This window comes from Pteropus medius, unplaced genomic scaffold, assembly GCF_902729225.1.
Source record: "Pteropus medius unplaced genomic scaffold, Ma_sr-lr_union100, whole genome shotgun sequence".
Classification (NCBI taxonomy): domain Eukaryota; kingdom Metazoa; phylum Chordata; class Mammalia; order Chiroptera; family Pteropodidae; genus Pteropus; species Pteropus medius.
The window spans coordinates 755,735-775,106 of NW_024347852.1; the positions used below are offsets into that span (position 1 = coordinate 755,735).

Here is a 19,372-nt window from a genome sequence, read left to right on the forward strand (position 1 = left end):
GGGTGTCTGTTTACCCTGCTGAATCTCCAGCACCTAGAGCCTTGCTCGGCTCAACCGATATTTGCTAAATGAATGAATAAATGGATCCCGGCTGCTTTCCTTCATTATCATTGTATACAAGAGAACGCCTCCGGTCTTTGTTCCTGAGAGAAAACCCCCAAGTCCTCGGAATTCCCCAGATAAGTGCCAAGAGTGTCTTTGTTGGGCCCCTGAGCTCACCTGAGCTTATGCTAATGAGGTGACTCAAGATGGGGGGCTGGTTGGGCAGGAAAGACCAATCTCAGGATTAGAGGGTTGGCGTTTTGAGCACTGGGTATCAGCTAACATGCTGCCCTCCCACGTCCCATATCTCCAGGGAAGGGGAGGGGGGCCGGGTGCCAAGTTCCACCTCTGCCTCCCACTTCACGAGGCTTTGTCCTCTTCTGCGTCTTCAATCTGTTGTAAAGACACCGGTTAATAGATTTAGGCTTGGACAACCCCCGATCATCTTATCTCAAGATCTTCAACTGAATTTCATCTGCAAAGGCTGTTTTTCCATATAAGGTCACACACTGGTGAGGATGTACACTTATCTTTTTTGGAGCCTGGGGTCCCCTGCCAAGTTCCTAATCAGATCTTCATTATACCTCCAGACTCGATGCAGTCACTCATCACCTAATCTCCAGGGAAATCAAAACCACAAGATAAACCACATCCCACCTGTTAGAATGGCTATTATCAAAAAGTCTGAGATCACAAGTGTGGGTGAGGGTGAGGAAAAAAGGAACCCTCCGTGCACTGTTGGTGGAAATGAAAAATGATGCAGCCACTGTGGAGGGTCCTCGGGAAATAAAATTAAAATCACCACGTGATGCGGCGATCCCACAGCTGGGTATACATCTGAAGGAAATGAAAACAGGATCGCGAAGAGGTATCTGGGCCCCCACGTTCGCTGGCGGCACTGTTTATAAGAGCCAAGACATAGAAACAACCTAAGTGTCCACTGACGGATGAACCAGTAAAGATGTGAGATTTTAATATGTCTATATAATGGAATATTAGCTGTAAAACAGAAATACTGCCCTTTGCGACAATGTGAATAAACCTGGAGGACATTATGCTAAGTGAAATAGACCAGATGGAGGAAGACAGATAAAATACAGTTTGATCTCATTTACAGGTGGAATTTAAAAAAGTCAGACTCATAGAACCGGAGTAGAACGGTGGTTGCCAGGGGTTGGGGGTGTGGGGAAGTGGGGAGACGGATATTAGCTCTCATTCCGAAGATGAGTAAGTTCTGCAGATGGACCGTACAGATAACCATGGTGCATTCTGGACTGTACACGTCAAAGAGAGTAGATGCTAAATGTCCTCGCCACACACACACAATTAGGAAGTGACCGATGTAATTTACTTGACTGTGGTAACCATTTCGTGATGCATATGCATATTAACTCATCCCGTTGCACACCTTAAAAAATCATGTCGTACAAACAAAATATGTAGTTTTCTCAATCATACGTCAATAAAGCTGGGGGGGAAACCCTCCACGTAGACAGCACCTTCCCTGGACAGACTTCTGCCACCTCCTACCCTCCCCTCACACACACTCACTCTCAGGCTGAGTAGGGTGGCTTCCCTGAGCTTCTACTATTATAGTGAGTATCACCTTAGGGTGTGTCTGCCCTTCAACTAGAAGAGCTGAGCCCACCCCTCCTCTGCTCCCAGACCCTCCTCAGCTCTCTAAGTGCCCTTGGGACAAATTCCCCGCCTTTTCTGACACCTCGATTTTGGTTCACTGAAACCCACATCAGGCTTTTGCCCTCTAGAATTGAGAATACACTTGTGTTGTTTCGTTTAAGCCACTAACTCTGTGGGAATTGGTTGCGGCGGGAGGAGAAAACTCATGCACCTTCTACCCACTAGAACACGAGCTCCATGAGGCCAGGTCGTCTTGCTCAAGGGCGTCTCCCCAGTACCTGGAGCAGTGCGCCTCGCTCATAGCAGGCTCTCTGCAGCGACATGTTGACTGGATGCCTCAGTCAACTATGAAGTCCCGCCCCCTGGGCTGAGGTGATTGGCTCGGAAGTGGATACCTAACCCGGCCTGGCCAATCAGCTTTCCTCTCCTGGGGGCGCTGCAAGCATCTCTAGCGGTCTAGGTGGCAGCATATTGATCTCCCACCGTTGGCTTTAGCTGGTGAAAGGAGAAATAGGAAGGACGCTGAGTCGGCCCATGGAATCTGGAGGGCGGTCATCAAACCACAGATGGGAACCAGAGAGCTTCCAGGGACTTTCCTGCGGGCTCTTGCATTCCTGTTTCTCCTGTCCAAGCATCTGGAGCCTGGGACTGACTTTGTTCCAGAGCTACTTGTGTTTCGTTTCGTGCCAGCACGCCACGGATTCCGAGGCAGGGCACGGGCAGAGGACGCCAAAGAACAGAAGCCACCCGACGGAGAGGACCAGAAGCCACGAGAGGCCCTGTGGCCCAGTCCAAGGCCTCTCAGAGTCCCCTCTGTCTGTTTCGCACACACCGTGCTGTTCTGGAACCAGCCCACTGGGCTGCTGAGTCACACAACTCAAGTAGCCCAAACAGACCCCAAGTTACGCTCGCCCCTTCCCTCAGAAGCACAGCCAAATTTGGTCAGTTTATTTGAGGACACGGAAACCAAAATCGGAGGAAAGTTCCAGGCATCTGGAGTCTATTGGGGTTAAACTCTCTTCTGTTCAAGATGGAGTAGATGGCACGTGGGCTTCAGTCTCCCATGGGCAGCCACAGGGCCTTGGTCTGTGCTGCCCGCAGCTCTAGCTCCGGGCCTGCCCCCTCGGCCTCCTGATCCCAGGCCCGCGGGCAGCCCCTGTTCACCCACACCGGCTTCAGGTTTCCGGCTGAGGCCCACTCCACAAACTGCGAGCCCTGCCATGGAGAGAGGGGGTGTCAGCACTTCCTCGGCTTGGTTGATAAGCAACTGTTTCCTTGGCAACAAGAACTACAATTGAGAAGGGGCACAAAGCCTGACCTAGGCCCTGTTACTATAAACGCTCAGCTCCTCGCAAGCAAACCTTCCAGATGCTGAGAACAACGGGGTTGACCTCTGTAGCTGGGGAACTTCCTCCCGTTAGCAGCCCACATCCACGGGGCCTCCGATATTCGTCAGGAGGTTTAAGATGGCCCGTGGGCTTCTGACTCTGTTGCTAGGGTGTGGTTTTTAGCAAAGGGTTGTTCATTACATTAGGTCTTTGGGTTGGGCAGGATCTCAGGTCCTTGTTGCTAAGAACATCCTCTTCCTTAGCAACTGGGGCACAACCTCAGAACCTGGTTGCCAAGAAGCTTCTCCTCCTTAGCAACGGGAGTTTTAAGGGAGCAGAGCCATGTTCCCAGAGGAGGAAGAGCCTATCGGTGGAATTTAAGGTGCAGAAGGTGGCGGAATGAAGTGTACCTGGGGGGAGCCGAAATACCACAGGGCCTGGACGTCCTGGTGCAAGGCCAGGCAGCGGGTCAGGTGGTCCCGGTCTCCTGTCACCACGTTCACCAGGCCCGCCGGAAACAAGGTGATCATGTCCTAGGGGACAGAGGGAGTGGGCCACTTGGGGTTGGGAGGGAAGGAGTCCGAGACCCCCCGAGGGCAGTGGGGGTAGGTGACTGAGTGACCGCGGGGCTCCGGGCAGGAATGGGACTGGGGTCATGGCTGGTGAAGGCCTGTGGTATGCAGAAGAGGGTCGCTGGGTCTAGAGGAGCGAAGGCTTGGATGCAGGGACTGGGGTTACCATGGTTACCGAGGGGGTAGGGTGAAAGTCAAGCTCCATGTAGGCCTTGGGGCACTCGGCATCCCTGTGTTGTCCCAAGGGCTGCTGGGAGCAGGAGCAAGCGGGCAGGAAGGCGGGCGACTATACCTGGCAGACATCCAAGGCAGGGATGGGACAGGCCCCGCTGGGCACCAAGACCACAGCGTTGCCATAGGCCAAGGCGGGGGCCAGCAGGGACACAAAGGCAAGCAGGGGCCACTCATCCGGGCACACGACAGCCAGCACCCCCAGCGGCTCGCGAAGCCGTAGCACGGGGCCTCTCAGCTCGGCTGCCTGCAGGGGACAGGCGGGAGGTTAAAGGCATGGATAAGGGAGCTGGACTGTCCTCCCGCAGCCTCCTCCATCGCCTGCCCCTTTCTTCCTCATCCCCATCTCGTCCTCTATAACCAGATGCTGCAGAGCCAGACGGTCTGGGTTCAGGTCCTAGCTCCAGCACTCACCAGCCGTGTGACCTTGCGTGAGTTCCTTGACTTCTCTGGGCCTTAGTTTCCCATCTTTTCAACAAGGATAATAATAGTACCCACCTCAGAGATTTGCCGTTAAAATGAGCTGAAGTGTGGAGCGGGTAGGGGTTTGCCTTCGTGTGTATGTTTATTTTTTTTAACTTTGTAATTGACGTGCACTTAACTGCACGTTTCTAAGGGGACAATCTGATTAAGTATTGAATGTAAACGCTCATGAAAACCACCCACAATCAAGGTAATAAACGTCCTCTCTCAAATGTCCTTGTGCCCCTGGGTGATCCTTAACCTCTTGGACCCTACTTGGACCCTCTGTGTTCACACAATCGCTTACCTGCTTTCTCTCCCTACAATTTTCTAGATACGGAATCGCCCAGTCTACACTCATTTTTTTTTTAAAAAAATCTGGCTTCTTTCACTCAGCATAGTCATTCTGGGGTTCGTCCACGTTGTGGAATGTTCACCCCTGACTGCTGAGCAGGATTCCACCATAAGGACGTTCGTTCCATGTTTTGTTTATCTATTAACCCACCGAGGGACAGTTGGGTGGCTTTGTTTTCTGCTCTTATGAATGACACAGCTATAAACATTGGTATACGTCTTTGCAGGAACATATGCCGTCACTTTTCTCGGATTAAAACCTAGAAATTAAATCTATCTAGGGAAACGTATAGGACTCGCGGCTGGATGATAGCTTAAGAGTATGTTTAACTTTTTAGGCAACTGCCCAACTGTTTTTCCAAAATGGCTGTCCCATGTACATTCCCACGGGCAGGGTACGAGTTCCGGTCCCTCCGCACCCTCACTGACACTTGGTATCGTCACTTTTTGGATTTCAGCCATTCTAACAGGTGCATGACGATATCTTATCGTGGTTTGGATTTGCGTTTCTCCATCTTTTCGTGCGCTTCCTGGCCAGCCATAAGGGAACATTTTTTTTTTAAACGCCTACAGCATCTGGTCATCCTAGGTGGTCTCCCATCCAAGTACGAACCAGGCCCGACCCTGCTTAGCTGCCGAGATCAGACAAGTTCGGGCATGTTCAGGGTGGCGTGGCCGTAGACAAGCAAACATTTTTTTGAGCCGTAAATGCTTTGTTCGTTTCGTCTTTATAACCACTCCTCAAGGTCAATACGATCTGTAAGCGTAACTATATAACTGCCTATCTCTGATGGAGGAGACCCAAGTCGAATGACTTGTTATTTTCCCAGTATCTTTCTATTACCTCTATCTCTGAGTGCTCCTGAGCGATCTCCTTAGTGACTGAATTCTCACTTTCTTCAGCGAACCCCCACAATTCATACCAGCCCAGTATCTGTACTGGGTTGGATGTTACGTATACAAATGAAACAAAACTTACATCATGTAAAACTTTGTGCGATGCACCCTATATTTCCTATCCTATCCTATTTTTTTTTTTTTTTAAATCATGGCTACGACTCACTAAATTAATTTTATGGCCCAGCAAGGAGTTTCTAACGACAGTCTGAAACACGACTCTGTGGGGTGGGCCACTTGCCTATTATACAGATGAGGACGTCGAGGTGCAGAGGTGAGGCCACTCGCTGACGATCATGCAGCCTCGGCCCAAGTCCGGCTCACTGCAGAGCTTTTGCTCTGACCCGTTCCAGACCTCCTGCCCTGCCCACACAGCCATCTCACCTGTGCGGAGGGGCCCTGGGCCTGGGCGCGGGACCCCCACGCCCTGAGCCGCTTCACGCTCAGCTCCACCTCCGCCTTGGCAGCCTTGAACTCCACTCCGTGCCTCTCCAGCCTTGAGGTCAGGGCGGGCTCCCGGCGCTCCAGGGCAGCTGCCAGAGCCCACAGCAGGGCTGCCCGGGCCCCTGGTGACTGGTCCACCCAGCTGTGGGCGGGCAGCGCATGTTAGGGTATGGTACCCTGGTCCTGGCTCTTCCCAGGTGCTTCTCTGTGCACAGCCCCTTCTCTGGGGTTCTGAGCCCCACGGCCCATCCACCCGGGAAGGGTAGTGAGGGGTCCGGACCCCAATCCTGTCATCCCCAGGAGCTCATACTCCACAGCCCACTGGCCCTCGGGGTCCAGACCCCGTAACCCGTCAGTCCTTGGGAGTCCCAGACCACTCTCTGCTGCCCCATGACCCCTGGCTTTTCCCCTGTGACATCCCCTTACCCAGGGGCGGCCTGGTGAGCGGCCTCCACGGCACCTCGGATATCCTTGGCTCCACCCTCGGCCACGTAGCCATGGAGATCTCCACGGGAATCCTGGATGGGCCTGGAACTCCGGGCGCCAGGAGCCTGGAAACGGCCCCCCACAAAGAGCCCATAGGGGGGTGCTGGGCTGGAGGAGGGTGAGGCACGAGAGTGAGTCCTGGACCCTAAGCTCAGAGCCCATGTGCCACTCTACCGGATGGACCGTTCTAGCTCCCATGAGCCTCTGGGGGACTCTGAATTCCTGGTCCCCCGAGTCACTGGGAGAACACAGACCTCCATGTAGCAGAACTAAGGGTCTCATCAGGCCTGAGTGGTGGGTGTGAGGCCATAAGACCCAGAATGCAATTCTCAGCAGGAGTTGGGGACTCCTCTATGGCTCTAAGGACCCCTCTTCAGTCCGTGGGGAAGCCCGGCACAACTTCCCTTTACCCCGTCTATACCCCGAGAGAGTCTGGGAGCTGCAGCTGTTGGAAAAGCTCACCTGGGCCCTGTCTCAGGCCCAGCCGGTAGGGTCGAGGGGACGGCAAGGCCAAAGGTGTCATAGTTCAGATTCTCATAGAAGTAGGGCATCCGGGCAGGGGTCCCTGAGGGCTGCAGATACTCATACATACCCTATGAGAGGGACAGTGTCAAGAAGATGCAAGGTGGGCACAAGGTCAACGAAGGGGTAGTGATGGCGGCGGGTGGGGGGAGGGGTGACTCACATCTAGGCCCCCGTGCCAGGACGACCCACTCTCTTTGCAGCCACCTGTGGGCACTGCGGGGTCCCTGAGGCCGTGGGCATTGACCCAGACTGTGCCCATCCGGAGCCTGTGGGCAGAGAGGGAGACACAACAGAGAAAACAGGAAGTTGATGGGGGCGGTGTCAGAGAGGCTGCGGGGAGAGAGACCCACAGAAGGAGGGAGACATCGCGACCAAGCCTGGGCATGCCGACAGGCCGCCTCCCGTGCCCCGGGGGCGCCGGCTGACCTGCAGCCCAGCTCCAGCGCCTGCCCCAGCCTCTCGCTCCACACGCTGGCGCTCCCTCCTCGGGGCGTCCCGTTGGCCATGGCCAGCGCCTCCTTGGCTGTGCGGAATGGGGAGGCCACAACCAGGGGCCACGGCACCTGGAAGGGTGACAAGGGTACTCGGGCGGCCTGGCCGGCCAACCCCTCCAGTACCCCACCATTACCGGACCCGTCTCAGAGCCCCCGATCCACGCCAGGCGGTCACCTAGGGGCCTCTGCTCATAGGGCGCTACCCACGTCCGGTGCAGACTGGCGGATGGAATAGGACATCTGGGACGGGAAGGGCTCACCTCTCTCTGGGCACACGGGGAGGCTGGGGGCAGGTCACAGACCAAAGTTGGCGGAAAGAATGGGCTGACCGAGGGCACGTCACCGGCCTGGAACACCTGGGGACAAAGAGAAACAGACCAAGAGGTCTACTCCCAGTCGCCTGCTCCTCGAGAGCCCAGGAGTCCGGGCCCCCAGACCCTCCTCTCCCAAGCCAGGGTCTCTCCGCCCTGCGCCCCCAGCTCACCTGTGCGCCCTGGCTCTGGGCCTCAAGCACGTAGCGCTGGGCCAGGTCCTGTGCGGCAGTCCCTCGGGTCCCCATGTCCATGGCCCCGTCCAGCCCTCGGCCACCCCGAAGCCGCCCCATCCGTGCCCGGAGCCGCCTCATGGTGTCATCCCACACACACTCCTGGATGAGAAGCCTGAGGCCCCCCTGTTAGGAGAAGGTTGTCGGGGTGGGCAAAAATCAGGGCGCCTGTGCAGAGGGGGAACAGGTCCCCACAGTGGGCTGAGACTCGGGAACACACATGCAGAGGTCAGAGAAGGGCCAAGGAGAGAAGTGGCCGCGGACCCTGGAGGTTTTCCGAGGCCCCGGAGCCCAGGCAGGAGGCGGGGCTGCAGAAAGCCGGTGATTAGAGTGAAGACTGGCGTTGGAAAACGAGGGACATCGACGCTCAGAAAAACGAGGGGTCCTAAAGAACAAGCGACACAGGCCCCCAGCCATGCAAGGCCAGGAGAGCGGGGTGCGGAGATGCGGAAACCCGCGGAGAGGGGTCCCACACGCTCTGCGGTGTGAAGACGATCGCGTGACACAGGACACCCTGGGCCCCGAGGTCTGGAGACAGACACGCACGGCCCCCGGGACACGAGGGGACATGAGCACACAAGCCTCACCGGGCTTCGGTCAGACCAGGCCGCATCCACGACACCCTCCACGGCCGAGTCCACATCCGCCACCTCCGTCAGCAGCAGCAGTGACTCGGCCCCCAGCGCCAGTCCCAGCTCAGGACCCAGGCCCGCCAGGGTCCGCCGGAGGGCCCGTCCTTCCTGAGGGATGCCCAGTGGGGTTCAGCTGGGGGAGGAGCCTTCCTGCCCCCTAGCCGTGTCCCATCCCCCTCCCAGCCCTGAAGATACCTCGACGGCTCCGCAGAAGGCCACCTTCTGGACCCCGGGCTGGGAGGCCAGGACAGGCCCCATGGAGGGCGGGCCACTGACCACGTTGAGGATCCCCGGGAATCGGCCCAGCTCCCCTGCCAGCTGGGCCAGGAGGAGGGGTGCTGGAGAGGCTGGGGGCACGAGGACCACCGCGGTGCAGCCTGGGGAAGGCGGGCAGCTCAAGGACCCAGGGGTCCAGCTCCAGTCCCTCCTTCCCCAGACGTAGTCCAGCCCCCAGCCCATCACTTACCCACAGCCAGGGCGGGGCAAAGCCTCCACATCATCTCAACGAAGGAGAACGTGGGTGGCACGATGAGACCAATGACTCCTGCAAGAACAAAGGAAGGGACTGTGACAGGAGCCACTGGGTCGCGAGGGGGGAGGGGCCGGGGGCCCGAACTCCTGCTTCTCACCCATGGGCTCCCAGCCTGACAGCGCCTCCTCCTGGGTGTGCGCCTGGACCGCATGGTACTGGAGCAGCTGCTGGGCCTGTGGGACATCCCTGTCGCGAACCTCGCGAACGGCCCGCCCAGTAACCAGGGACTCCAGGGTCCACAGCAGGCGCTGGTGCTTCTGGATCATCTTGGCCAGTCTGTGCAGAAAGCAGGGGGGACGGTCACTTCCCAGGGCCCCTCGGCTTGATAAGAGTCCCATACACCTGGACTATGATAATCCACATGAACCCCCGGGGCGTCCCCACCATTTAGCAGGCGGGGAAGGCCCAGAAGCTTCTGGGAAATGCAGTGAGGAAACCACCTGAGGGAGCCGGGTGACCCTGGCCACCTGTAACCCCCAGGGGTGCTGGGCTTAGCTCTGACCTTGACTCCATTTTGGGAAGTGGAATCTCGTCTCGAGCTGCCCCAAGAGTGGGCTTTGGGACTCCACCAGCCCAAGTTGCAGCTGAGACATGGAGCCCTGAGAATAACAGAGGCTTTGTCATTACTCGTCCCGATGCACTGTGGAAAATGGGTGTTTTAACCACTAAAGGCCCAGACGCATGCTGGGAACACGAGCCCTAGCGGCCAGTGAATTCAATGAGATGCTGGGAAACGGAGTCTTTGCTCTCAGGTCCCCCCACCCCACCGGGGTCCACCCCTTGGCTGCGTCACCTGGTCAGGTGCTGGGCCCGAGAGGCTCCAGGCAGTCCGCTCCAGCTCTCCAACGCGGTCCTGGCTGCCTCGGCGGCTGCTGCGACATCCTCAGCCTGCGCCTGCAGGCAGCTGGCTAGGTTCTCCCCTGGGGAGATGAATAGGGGGACCCAGATAGGAAGGGGACAGCACACCGGATCTGAGGGGGGCCGAGATGTCCAGAGGCTGGGAGCACCCTAGGCAGGGCAGTCAAGCTGGTCCCCAGCCCAGTTCTGTCCTCCGACAAATATAGATAAATCTATTGGGTGTTGCTTTGATTGCTTCCCACAGGCAAAGAAGGGATTTTAGTAGATAGTGACTTTGAAAAGCATCTGCAGGGACTTGGGACCATAACTAGAATGGCTGTTAACAGGAGCCAGAACGCTCAGCCTCTTTCCCTGGATGGCCGGCCGCTCCTTGCCCTCAAGGCCCCAAGCAAAGGGAATGGGATGTCTTTGGTGGGCACGGCCGGAGGCAAGGACATCTCTCTCTCCTCCAGTGACACCGAGGGACACATCATACCTGTGACGGGATCCTGGCAAGGCACTGAAGTCCTGTGTTCCGGCTTTAACCACTTTCCATTGACATAGTGACCCAAAAGCCGGTCCTGGGTGTCCAGCCAGGCCTGGGGGAGGCAGAGACAGTTTGGAAAGGGGTCTGGGAGGCAGCCGGGGGAGCTCAGTCCCTACCCAGTGTCCTTTGGGAGGGGGACATCTGCTCCCCCTTTGCCCCATCGGCTAATATTTTTTCTGTGTAGGCGGAAAACACACATAAACATAAGATACACCTGACATAAATTCACCATTTTAAAATGTACGATTCAGTGGCATTCAGTATATTCGTGATGTTGAGTAACCATCACTAATTCCAGAACATTTTCATCACCCCAAAAGAAAACTCCGTACCCATTAGGCAGTCATTGTCCCTCTCCTGCTCCCCACAGCCCCTGGCAACCACTGAACTGCTTCCTGTCTCTGTCGCTTTGCCAGACATTTCACGTCAATGGAATCCTAGAACATGCGACTTTTTGTGGCTGGCTTCTTTCCCTTGGCATAATGTTTCGAGGTTCATCCATGTTGTAGTGAGAGTCAGTGCTTCCTTTTTATGGCTGGATGATATTCCACTGGATAGACCACATTTGGTTTATCTACTCAGCAGCTGATAGGTTTTTGGGTTGTTTATGCCTTTGGGCTATTGGGAATCCTGCTGTTGTAAGTGTTTGTTGACAAGTTTTTGTTTGAACACCTGTGACCCTTGACCGGATCCTGGAAGCAATGCCCATGAGACTGAGTGGCTTCTAAGCCAGGTGGCTCCTGTACCCATCTCTTTAATGGCTTCCCCTCCCACGTCAGCTGTTGTCACTTGGGGGAGCGGGTGTGGACCCCCACTGAAGCGAGTGGAGGGGAGTCCCTGGAGCTAGGGGGCACATGGCCTGGGTCCGATACATATTCATTTGTAACCTTAGCCAGGGTCTTCTAATACTGTGGCCTCTGCTAAGCCATGTTCCAGATGGAGATAATGACAGTTCCTCCCTACTCCACAAGGCTGTGGTGAGGATTAAATGGATCATGCATGTTATATGCTTAATTTTATTGCATCTCACCCTCCACGTCGGCTTCATGTTTTTCTCTGTCTCTGGTCCTGTCTTCCCTAAATTCTTGCTAAATCCAAGACACGCGTCCACTTATTCTTTCTATAAACTCTTTTCTTAATATCCCCAATGTCACCGGCTCCTGAGTTTTCTCTTCTGCCAACGGGCCCTTCTCGTTTTTCTTTACAATCAAATGCTCAGCTGGAAATTGCAAATTCAAACTCCCCACTCCCGGGAAAAAGACATTTTTGAAACAGTGGAGGGAATATGAATTATGAGTTGAGCATTAGACACTACCGAATGGCTATTAACGTAGCCGAGAGTGAAAACGGCATAGTGGTTATGACACATGATGACTTCTTATGTCAGTAATGAGAATTCAAATATCTGTGGGGAAAGAACATGATATCTGGGATTTAAATCACTCCAAAAAAGAAAAAACAAAGATACAAACTTAGACCAAATGTTGATTGTTGAAGCTTAGTGATGGGCACTTGGGAATTCATATGAAGTACCCTGTGGAATCCTGTAAAAATTTCCCCTCAAAGAACGAAACTCTGAAATGATGTCCACGGGGTCCTGGCAGACAACATCTGTGTGAGATGAGGGCCCAGAGGAGACCAGGAATTCATGACTTGTCTAATAAGACCATCGCTGATGGATCCAGATGATTTTTGTTAAGGAATGTGAGCCAAGGGTTGCCAAATTTTGAGATTTTATTTTCAAGAGATGCTGGAATCCGGGATGTTTACATGGAATTAGTTGTCCATGAATTCACATTTTAACAAATAAAGTTCAGGCCAAAGAAAACATGTTTGTTGGCTAAGTCTGGCCCACAGATCATAAGGTCGAGACCTCCGCTTGGCGAGAGGTGGAGCGACCACGGGTTCTGGAATCTCAACTTCCTCTTTTAAGCTGTGACTGTGGGCAAATTGCTTCTTCAAGCCTGTATGTACTATCACTGAAATAATGACAAGAATGCCCTCTCACAGCCATTAAGGGGTTTCAACGTTGTCATGCTGAGCACAGACGATGGGATATAGAAAGCATTCAATAAATTTTTATCACGTTATTGCTATTTTATGATATTCCACCTTTAATCAACCTCCGCCTATGAGGATTCTCTGTATATTGTCCCAGGTCCTCTTATTCAAGCCTCTACACTGTATTTCTAAATAATCTTGTCATTATTACAGCTCAGTTATCTTTCTACATTGGTGACTCCCCGGTCCCAGTTTCCAGACCTGAGTCGCAAAGTAGGATTTGACTCTTGCACACGGCCCAAGCCTGTCCCCAGGTCCCTCACACTCTGGCCATGTGATGACCGAGCTCAGTGTCTTTCCCCAACAGCTTGCTCCCCCAGGGTTCACCACGGAGGGGGAAGGAGAGACAGCCGCCCGGTCACAGGACCAGACCCCAAGCATTGTCCTTGCCCTCTCAATCCCCCAAACCCTGTTCCCCCTGCATCTGTCTCACGCCCTCCTCTCCACGTCCACAGCCCGCGCAGGCTCTGGTCTCATCTTCTTCCGCTTGGACTATTATTCGAGCCCCCCGACCCCTCACCCTCAAGAGAAGCCCGAGCTTCTCACACTTGGGTGCTAGAGGGCCCTGCATATCACTATAGCCCCGTAGGGGAATTCTGAGGGGCCTAGGTAATTACAGAAATCTCGAGGCACCTTAGTTAACTACAAGAACCCTCAAATCGTTCTGGAAGACCCTGAGGGATCGCGGGGGTCCTAGAGAGGTTCTGAAGAACATCGAGGGCTAACGGGAGCCTCTCGGGAGTTGAAGAGGACCCGAGGGCTCGTGGGAGCCCCATGGCACGTTGAGAGGTAGTGAGGGGTTATGGGGGCCCCACGAGGGTATTCTGAGGGTCCTTGGAGAATCGTGGGGGCCCTACGGGAATTCCAAGACCCGCGAGACCACGCGAGGCTCTGATGGGGCCCTCAGGAATCACTGGGGCGCCTCGGAGGGTTCTGAGGGATCGAGGAAACGCCACCGTCAGCTCACGCCGTGGAGCGCGAAAACTCCCGGTTGTCAACGGAGCCGACCGCAGGGCTGGGAGGCGACAACCGCAAAGACTCCCGGGAACGCCCGCCAGGGGCAGGCGGGAACCACGTGAGCCGAGAGGGGCGGGGTCGCGGAGCGGCCGCGGGGGATCACGGGAGTCCGCGCTCCCAACGGGGCCCGGGGGCTGGGGGAGGGGGGCGGGCAGCGCCGGCGGGCAGGCCCTCACCAGTGCGCATGCGTGGCTCTCGGGCGCCGGTCCGTAGTCCAGCGTGGAGAAGATCTCTCGGGCGCGGGACTCTGTGCTCGTGGCAGCCATCGCCCGGCCGGACCGCTCTCCACCGACTGCCGGGCACTGCCCCAGGGAGCCGTGAGGTCCGACGGGCGGCACCGCCTCCTCCAGCGCAGAGGGCGGGGCTACGGGAGAGAGCGCGTAACCCCGCTTTAGGACCCGGTGACCCCGCCCACGGGCCTACGCTGGGGGGAAGCGGGGGTCTTAGTTTGGAGCACGCTTAGTTCTCAAAACGGGGGATGGGGCGGGAGAGGAACGAAAATGTGGGTGCCTTGCAAATAGGAGAGCTCCAGATTTAGAAGGCTGGCCGTATGAGTGTGTCTTCCCGCCACCCTGTTCACTAAAGTGCAGCTTTTGGCCCGAAATACATTTACTAGAGAATCGAACCTAGCTCTAGGACGAAGCGACAGGTTTTCAGAGACTAGAAGGGGGTCACTTAGGGTAGACATCGGAATTAAGGTTTTTGTTTTGTTTGATTTTGAAATTAAAGTTTTGATAGTGTGCCACCCTTTACTGCCCCCTAACACGACCAGATGTGGTTGTCGGGAAGGAGGGGAAGTGTGGCTTTAATCGACACCGGAAGTGTGGCAATCGGGGCCCAGCCTCAGAATTTAGTTTTGATTGGTTGGGTGTGGAGGTTGTTGGGTTTTGATTGGTGGCCTCGGCCAGACTATGATTGGTCGGTAACGGAACGCGGTTGCAGGACTGATGAATGAGCGTTGGGGTAGTTGACAGTGTGGCCTATTCAAATCCCAGGTTTCACAGACCGGAAGAGTCTGTCATTTACACGTTTGGCAAGTAGGACGTAGAGAGCACCTAGATATACGGACTCCCAACAGAGTTGACGACGATATCTGATCTGAGTGGAATTATAGTCTCCGGCCAGATTCTTAGATTTTCCTACAGAAAAGTGGGTGTCGAGAGTCGTTTGAGCGCCCAGGAGCAGACTCCATAGTTCAGATCCCGGCGAAGGTTCCGCCGCGTTAAGGTTGCTGGGGACGCCTAGGTCTCTTCCCCAGGGCCATGGCGGACTCGAAGTTGCTGGTGCCAGAGCTCAACGAGGCAGAGACAATGGGCGCTGAGACGGCGCGTTTCCAGGAGCTGCTGCTGCAGGTGCGGGCTGACCCGGACTCCTGGGTCCCTGGGTATTTGGGGATTTGTTTTTTTCAGAGATGGGACTGCAGTTCTCAGAATGCACTAGGGAGGCAACAGGCTCTACAGGCATCGTAGTTAGTTAATTCCAGGTTCGCAAGGCTCTGGAATCAATGGGAGTGGCATTGAGATTGTTCTTTGGATTCCTCAACGATGGAAGGGGACATATATATGTCTTATTCTCTGCACAGCTCGTAGACATAAAAATTGCTCAGTCAACATCTGAAGAAAAATGAGGGGTCTGATAGCACAAATGCCAAGCCTGGAAGTCGTTTTCCTTGCAGGCTTCTAAGGAGATCCAGCAAGCCCAGACGAGCAGACCAGAATCAACACAGATTCAACCTCAACCCGGTGAGAAAGGCAGAAACCCAAAAAGAGAGAAAGAGATCGTCCCAGAGAGAGGGAGACATAGATCGCGGGAAAGGGACACAGAGAGAGGAGGGAAGAGATATAGTAATAGGGTTTAGAGACCTTGGCAGGGGTGAGTGAACAGAATCCAAAGATGGGGCAGGGAGAGGGAGGAGGGAGAAAAGACTCCAAGATAGAGAGTCAGAGGTCCCAGGGATGAGGAGGGGAACAGATTCAGAAAGTGGCACATTGAGTTTGAAAGAGAGGGACAGATCAAAAGAAGGAAAGACGGGGGAGAGGATGGGTGGAAATCGAGACCTATGTGGAGACAGACGGTCAGGATCACCCCATTCCCACCAGGCTTCTGCATAAAGACCAACTCATCCCAAGGGAAGGTTTTCATCAACATCTGTCACTCTCCCTCCATCCCTCCTCCGGCTGACATGACTGAGGACGAGCTGCTCCAAATGCTGGAGGAAGACCAAGCCGCGTTCCGCATCCCCATGAGTCTGGGAGAGGCTCATGCCGAACTGGATGCAAGTCAGTGCCGTCAGAGGACCCAGGACCCTAGCCCTCTAAGTCCTCTAGGATCCAAGAGTCCAGGGTCCAGGACCCTCCTCCAACAGGGCCTAGAAATCTGGACCCCTGACCTGATACTTTTCCCCATGGCATATCCCTAGCTTTCTGGGCCTTCGGCACCCTCTACACAGGGCAGTCCTGGTTCTGCCTACCTGGCCAGGCTGGCTCTTCACCCTGCCCCACTGCAGGAAGGGAAGGCTGGGCCGGTGCCCCATTAGCTGGTCTTGTGGCTGCAGTCCCTGGCTAGCCCTCACTCATCCCTGTTTGTTCCTCTGCCCTTCTCCCCGTCTGTGTGTCTCTACCTTGTCTCACCTCTGTCTCTGATGCATTTCTGTCTCTATGTCTTTGTTTTTTCAATTCACACATGTCCCCTGCAGCCTCCCAAGCTTTGGGCAGTGCCCTGGAGAATAGGGACTTATCAGACACAGAACCTGCAATTTCAGTAATGTGCGATTCTCGCTGTGCTGGAGGGGGCTCTTCGTCCACACAAAGAAGTCTGGAAAGGCTTCCTGTAGGAAGAGGTCGGGATATAAGACTTGAAGGAACTGGAGGCGTTCATCAGGCCAAGACAGAGAGGAGGGTTCTGGGCAGAGGGGACAGAAGGGTCCACAGGCCAGAAAGAATGATTGAACTGAGTTGGTCATTAATCGAGAGAGACTGGGAGAAATTTACAGGGACGAGGTCACTATAGAAGTGAGCGTCTTTCTCTCCGGCTGGGAGGGGCAGAACACGCAGGGCCTCCAGCGCCAGGCTGAAGGACTCAGGCCTTCCCCGGGGGTGCTCAGGAGCCATGGGTGGGCTGTGAGCAGGGGAGGGGCAGGGACAACTCTGGGACGTGGCGGGGAAGGACCGGAGGGAAAGAGACGAGGCTGGTATGCGTCCAGACTGGCAAGCGCATGTCTTGAGTTCTCAATTCCCAGTCGTCTCTGCGTCTCCGGTTCTTGTGGTTTCTCTCTTTCATTGTTTTTTCTTTGCCTGTGTCTGGGTGGTGGGCTTGCCCCGGAAAGCTGGGGACCTCACCCGCTTTGTCTCCCCGCAGAAGGCCAGGGTTGTACCGCCTACGACGTAGCAGTCAACAGCGACTTCTATCGAAGGATGCAGGTTGGGGGCGGGGCTGCGGTGAGGCCTGGGCAGGGTCCTCTCCCTCCACCCCCGAGCCCTCCCTCATCCCTTCTCCCCCTCTCTCTCCTAGAACAGTGATTTCCTGCGAGAGCTTGTCATCACCATCGCCAGGGAGGGCCTCGAGGACAAATACAGCCTGCAGCTGAATCCAGGTGAGGGACACCATCTGGGCCACCAGGAGGAACGGATCCTGGAGCGGCTTGGGGACGGCCCTTGGGAGAGGTGGGCCTAGCGTGGGCCGGGGTTTTCTTAGCCTCTCGGCTTCAATTTCCAGGGAGAGGTTTCTCACGGTGGGCGGGGTGGCGGGGGAGGGTTAGAGGCGGGGTCTGGGCAGCCGGGGAGGGGCGGAGTCAGGAGCAGGTCTAGGTGTTATTGGCGAATACCCGGCGAAGGGCGGGGTTAAGGTGGGTGGGCTTCCTAAAGCGAAGCTTGGGGGTGTGGCCGGCTCCCTTGCTTACCTCGCCCCTCTCCCGAAGCTCTTGTTGGGCAAGACCGCCCCTAACACCCCTAACAGATCAAAAGGTTCCTTCATCCATGTAACCTTTGGCCCTGCGCCCCTCCCTGCAGAGTGGCGCATACTGAAGAACCGGCCTTTTCTGGGCTCCATCTCCCAGCAAAATATCCGCTCCAAGCAGCGACCTCGTATCCAGGAGCTGGGGAACCTGAACACCGCGGACTTCCCGAGACCTGAGGAAGGGTGGGCTTTCGATGTGTTCCCTCTCTCATGTCTCCCCAACTGCTCCTTGGGTCCAAAGTGGGGAGAAGCAGAACTCCCGCGGGGAAGGCCACCTGAGGGAGCAGGGCCCATGGAGGCAAGCAAGGGAGGGAACCGCATGCCCGGCATAGGGAACAGCCTGGCCAAGACCTGGAGGCTCTCCTCAGTTCTGGGTCTTGTTCCCCCCCAGCCCTGAGAAGCCTCACCTGAACATTTGGCTGGAAGCCCCTGACCTTCTCTTGGCTGAAATCGACCTCCCCAAATTGGTGAGTGTACCCTCAACTGGAGCTGGAGAGGTCGGGTCTTCGAGAAAAAGTGAAGTGGCCTTGTTGCCAAGACCTGTGTGAGCCTGCTTAGTGCTGCCTCCCCTGGCCCCTGGGGCTCTCGGGCCCACTTCCGGTGCTGTCTCAAGGATGTCCAGGCATTGTAAGTGATCAGTCACTTACAATTTCCACGGAATGTCGGACCCTGTAAATATGGTATCCCAGCACCCGACTTCTCTCCCTGGTCTGGTTCTTACCATCCTGTGGCTGGGAAGGGACGCATGGGCTGATTCCACTGCATCCCCAGGATGGAGCTCAGGGGCTGTCGCTGGAGATCGGGGAGAACCACCTGGTGATGGGGGGCTCCCAGCAGCTATACCATCTGGATGCCTACATCCCCCTGCGGATCAAGTCTGATGAGAGCAGAGCGGCCTTCCATCGGAAGAGAAGGGTACCTGGTGGGGGGTGTGGGGGGTGCCCGGAAGTGGGACTCAGACTCCCGCATGTGAGGGAGGGAGGGGCCGGGAGTTGGACTCTGGGGTCCTAACTCTTCTCTCTCTTCCTTCTCTCTCCTCAGCAGTTGATGGTGGCGATGCCCCTTCTGTCGGCGCCTTCTTGACCCAGTGGCTTCCAAGTGGGGAGAAGAGGCGGGTGGCTTCTCCAAAGCTGAAATAAAAGAGTTTTGCCCTTGTTCTGTGTCTGGCTAGGAATACATGGGGAGTGAGAGGGAGGAGGGACATCGGACTGTAGCCCCAGAGTCCCCTAGGGGTGACTCGCCCTGTTCAGGTCTTGTCCTCTCCCCCAGGATCTTCTTTCCCGCCTCCTGACCTCCAGTCTCCCTCATGAGTCTCCGCGTGGTCCTAGAGCTGACCCTTTCCTGTTCAGAGCCCTTCCTTGGCTCCCCCAGCTCCCCCAGCTCCCCTAGAAAGGCCAAGCTCCTCAGCTGGGCACTCCGGGCTCTGTGGTCTGGCCTTCCTGCCTCATTTTGGCCTTTTCCTCCCTCTCCCTAAGTCTAGTCACACTAAAGAGTGTCCTGAGCACCACTTCTCTTAGTGTCTGCTGTTCCTTCCACTTACTACCCACTTCTCCAGCACACCCAGGACATTTCTAATTGTCTTGCCCTCAGGAGGGACATTTCCTGAGCTGTTTGGTGACCCGATCCATACCATCATCTCTAGCCTACCCTACTCCTTGTCCTGACGAGCTTCACGCCAATCCTTCCCACTTCCTGTCTCTGCGAGCACTGTTTCCCCCGAGGCAGATAGCCCGCCCTATTCTACCATCCTTACACCCCCACACACTCAGTCACCC

The 19,372-nt window shown here is 55.7% G+C and overlaps 2 protein-coding genes and 1 pseudogene across 4 annotated transcripts; 1 reads left to right on the forward strand and 2 right to left on the reverse strand.

The window, feature by feature from the left end:
* Positions 1-2,595: 2,595 nt before the first annotated feature.
* ALDH16A1 (aldehyde dehydrogenase 16 family member A1) lies at positions 2,596-13,909 on the reverse strand. The gene is made up of 17 exons (XM_039878674.1): positions 13,820-13,909; positions 10,515-10,617; positions 9,975-10,101; positions 9,279-9,457; positions 9,116-9,193; positions 8,845-9,026; positions 8,605-8,757; positions 7,958-8,143; positions 7,734-7,829; positions 7,406-7,542; positions 7,140-7,245; positions 6,917-7,047; positions 6,395-6,562; positions 5,909-6,110; positions 3,873-4,058; positions 3,419-3,541; positions 2,596-2,895 (listed from the first exon to the last, which is right to left on the reverse strand). The coding sequence occupies exons 1-17, from the start codon at positions 13,907-13,909 to the stop codon at positions 2,734-2,736; spliced, it is 2,409 nt and encodes an 802-aa protein (XP_039734608.1). The 3' UTR covers positions 2,596-2,733.
* LOC120615586 (uncharacterized) lies at positions 5,192-5,310 on the reverse strand (annotated as a pseudogene).
* PIH1D1 (PIH1 domain containing 1) lies at positions 13,809-18,753 on the forward strand. Of its 3 annotated transcripts, none has more exons than XM_039878681.1 (10): positions 13,809-13,965; positions 14,902-14,995; positions 15,319-15,385; positions 15,743-15,922; positions 17,001-17,062; positions 17,154-17,235; positions 17,651-17,780; positions 17,989-18,064; positions 18,369-18,512; positions 18,639-18,753. In XM_039878681.1, the coding sequence occupies exons 2-10, from the start codon at positions 14,906-14,908 to the stop codon at positions 18,678-18,680; spliced, it is 873 nt and encodes a 290-aa protein (XP_039734615.1). In that variant the 5' UTR covers positions 13,809-13,965; positions 14,902-14,905; the 3' UTR covers positions 18,681-18,753. The 3 variants fall into 3 exon arrangements, with proteins under 3 accessions (XP_039734615.1, XP_039734614.1, XP_039734616.1); XM_039878680.1 differs by having other exon boundaries at positions 13,816-13,965; positions 14,639-14,995; XM_039878682.1 differs by lacking the exon at positions 13,809-13,965 and having other exon boundaries at positions 13,992-14,995; positions 18,642-18,753.
* Positions 18,754-19,372: the final 619 nt, after the last annotated feature.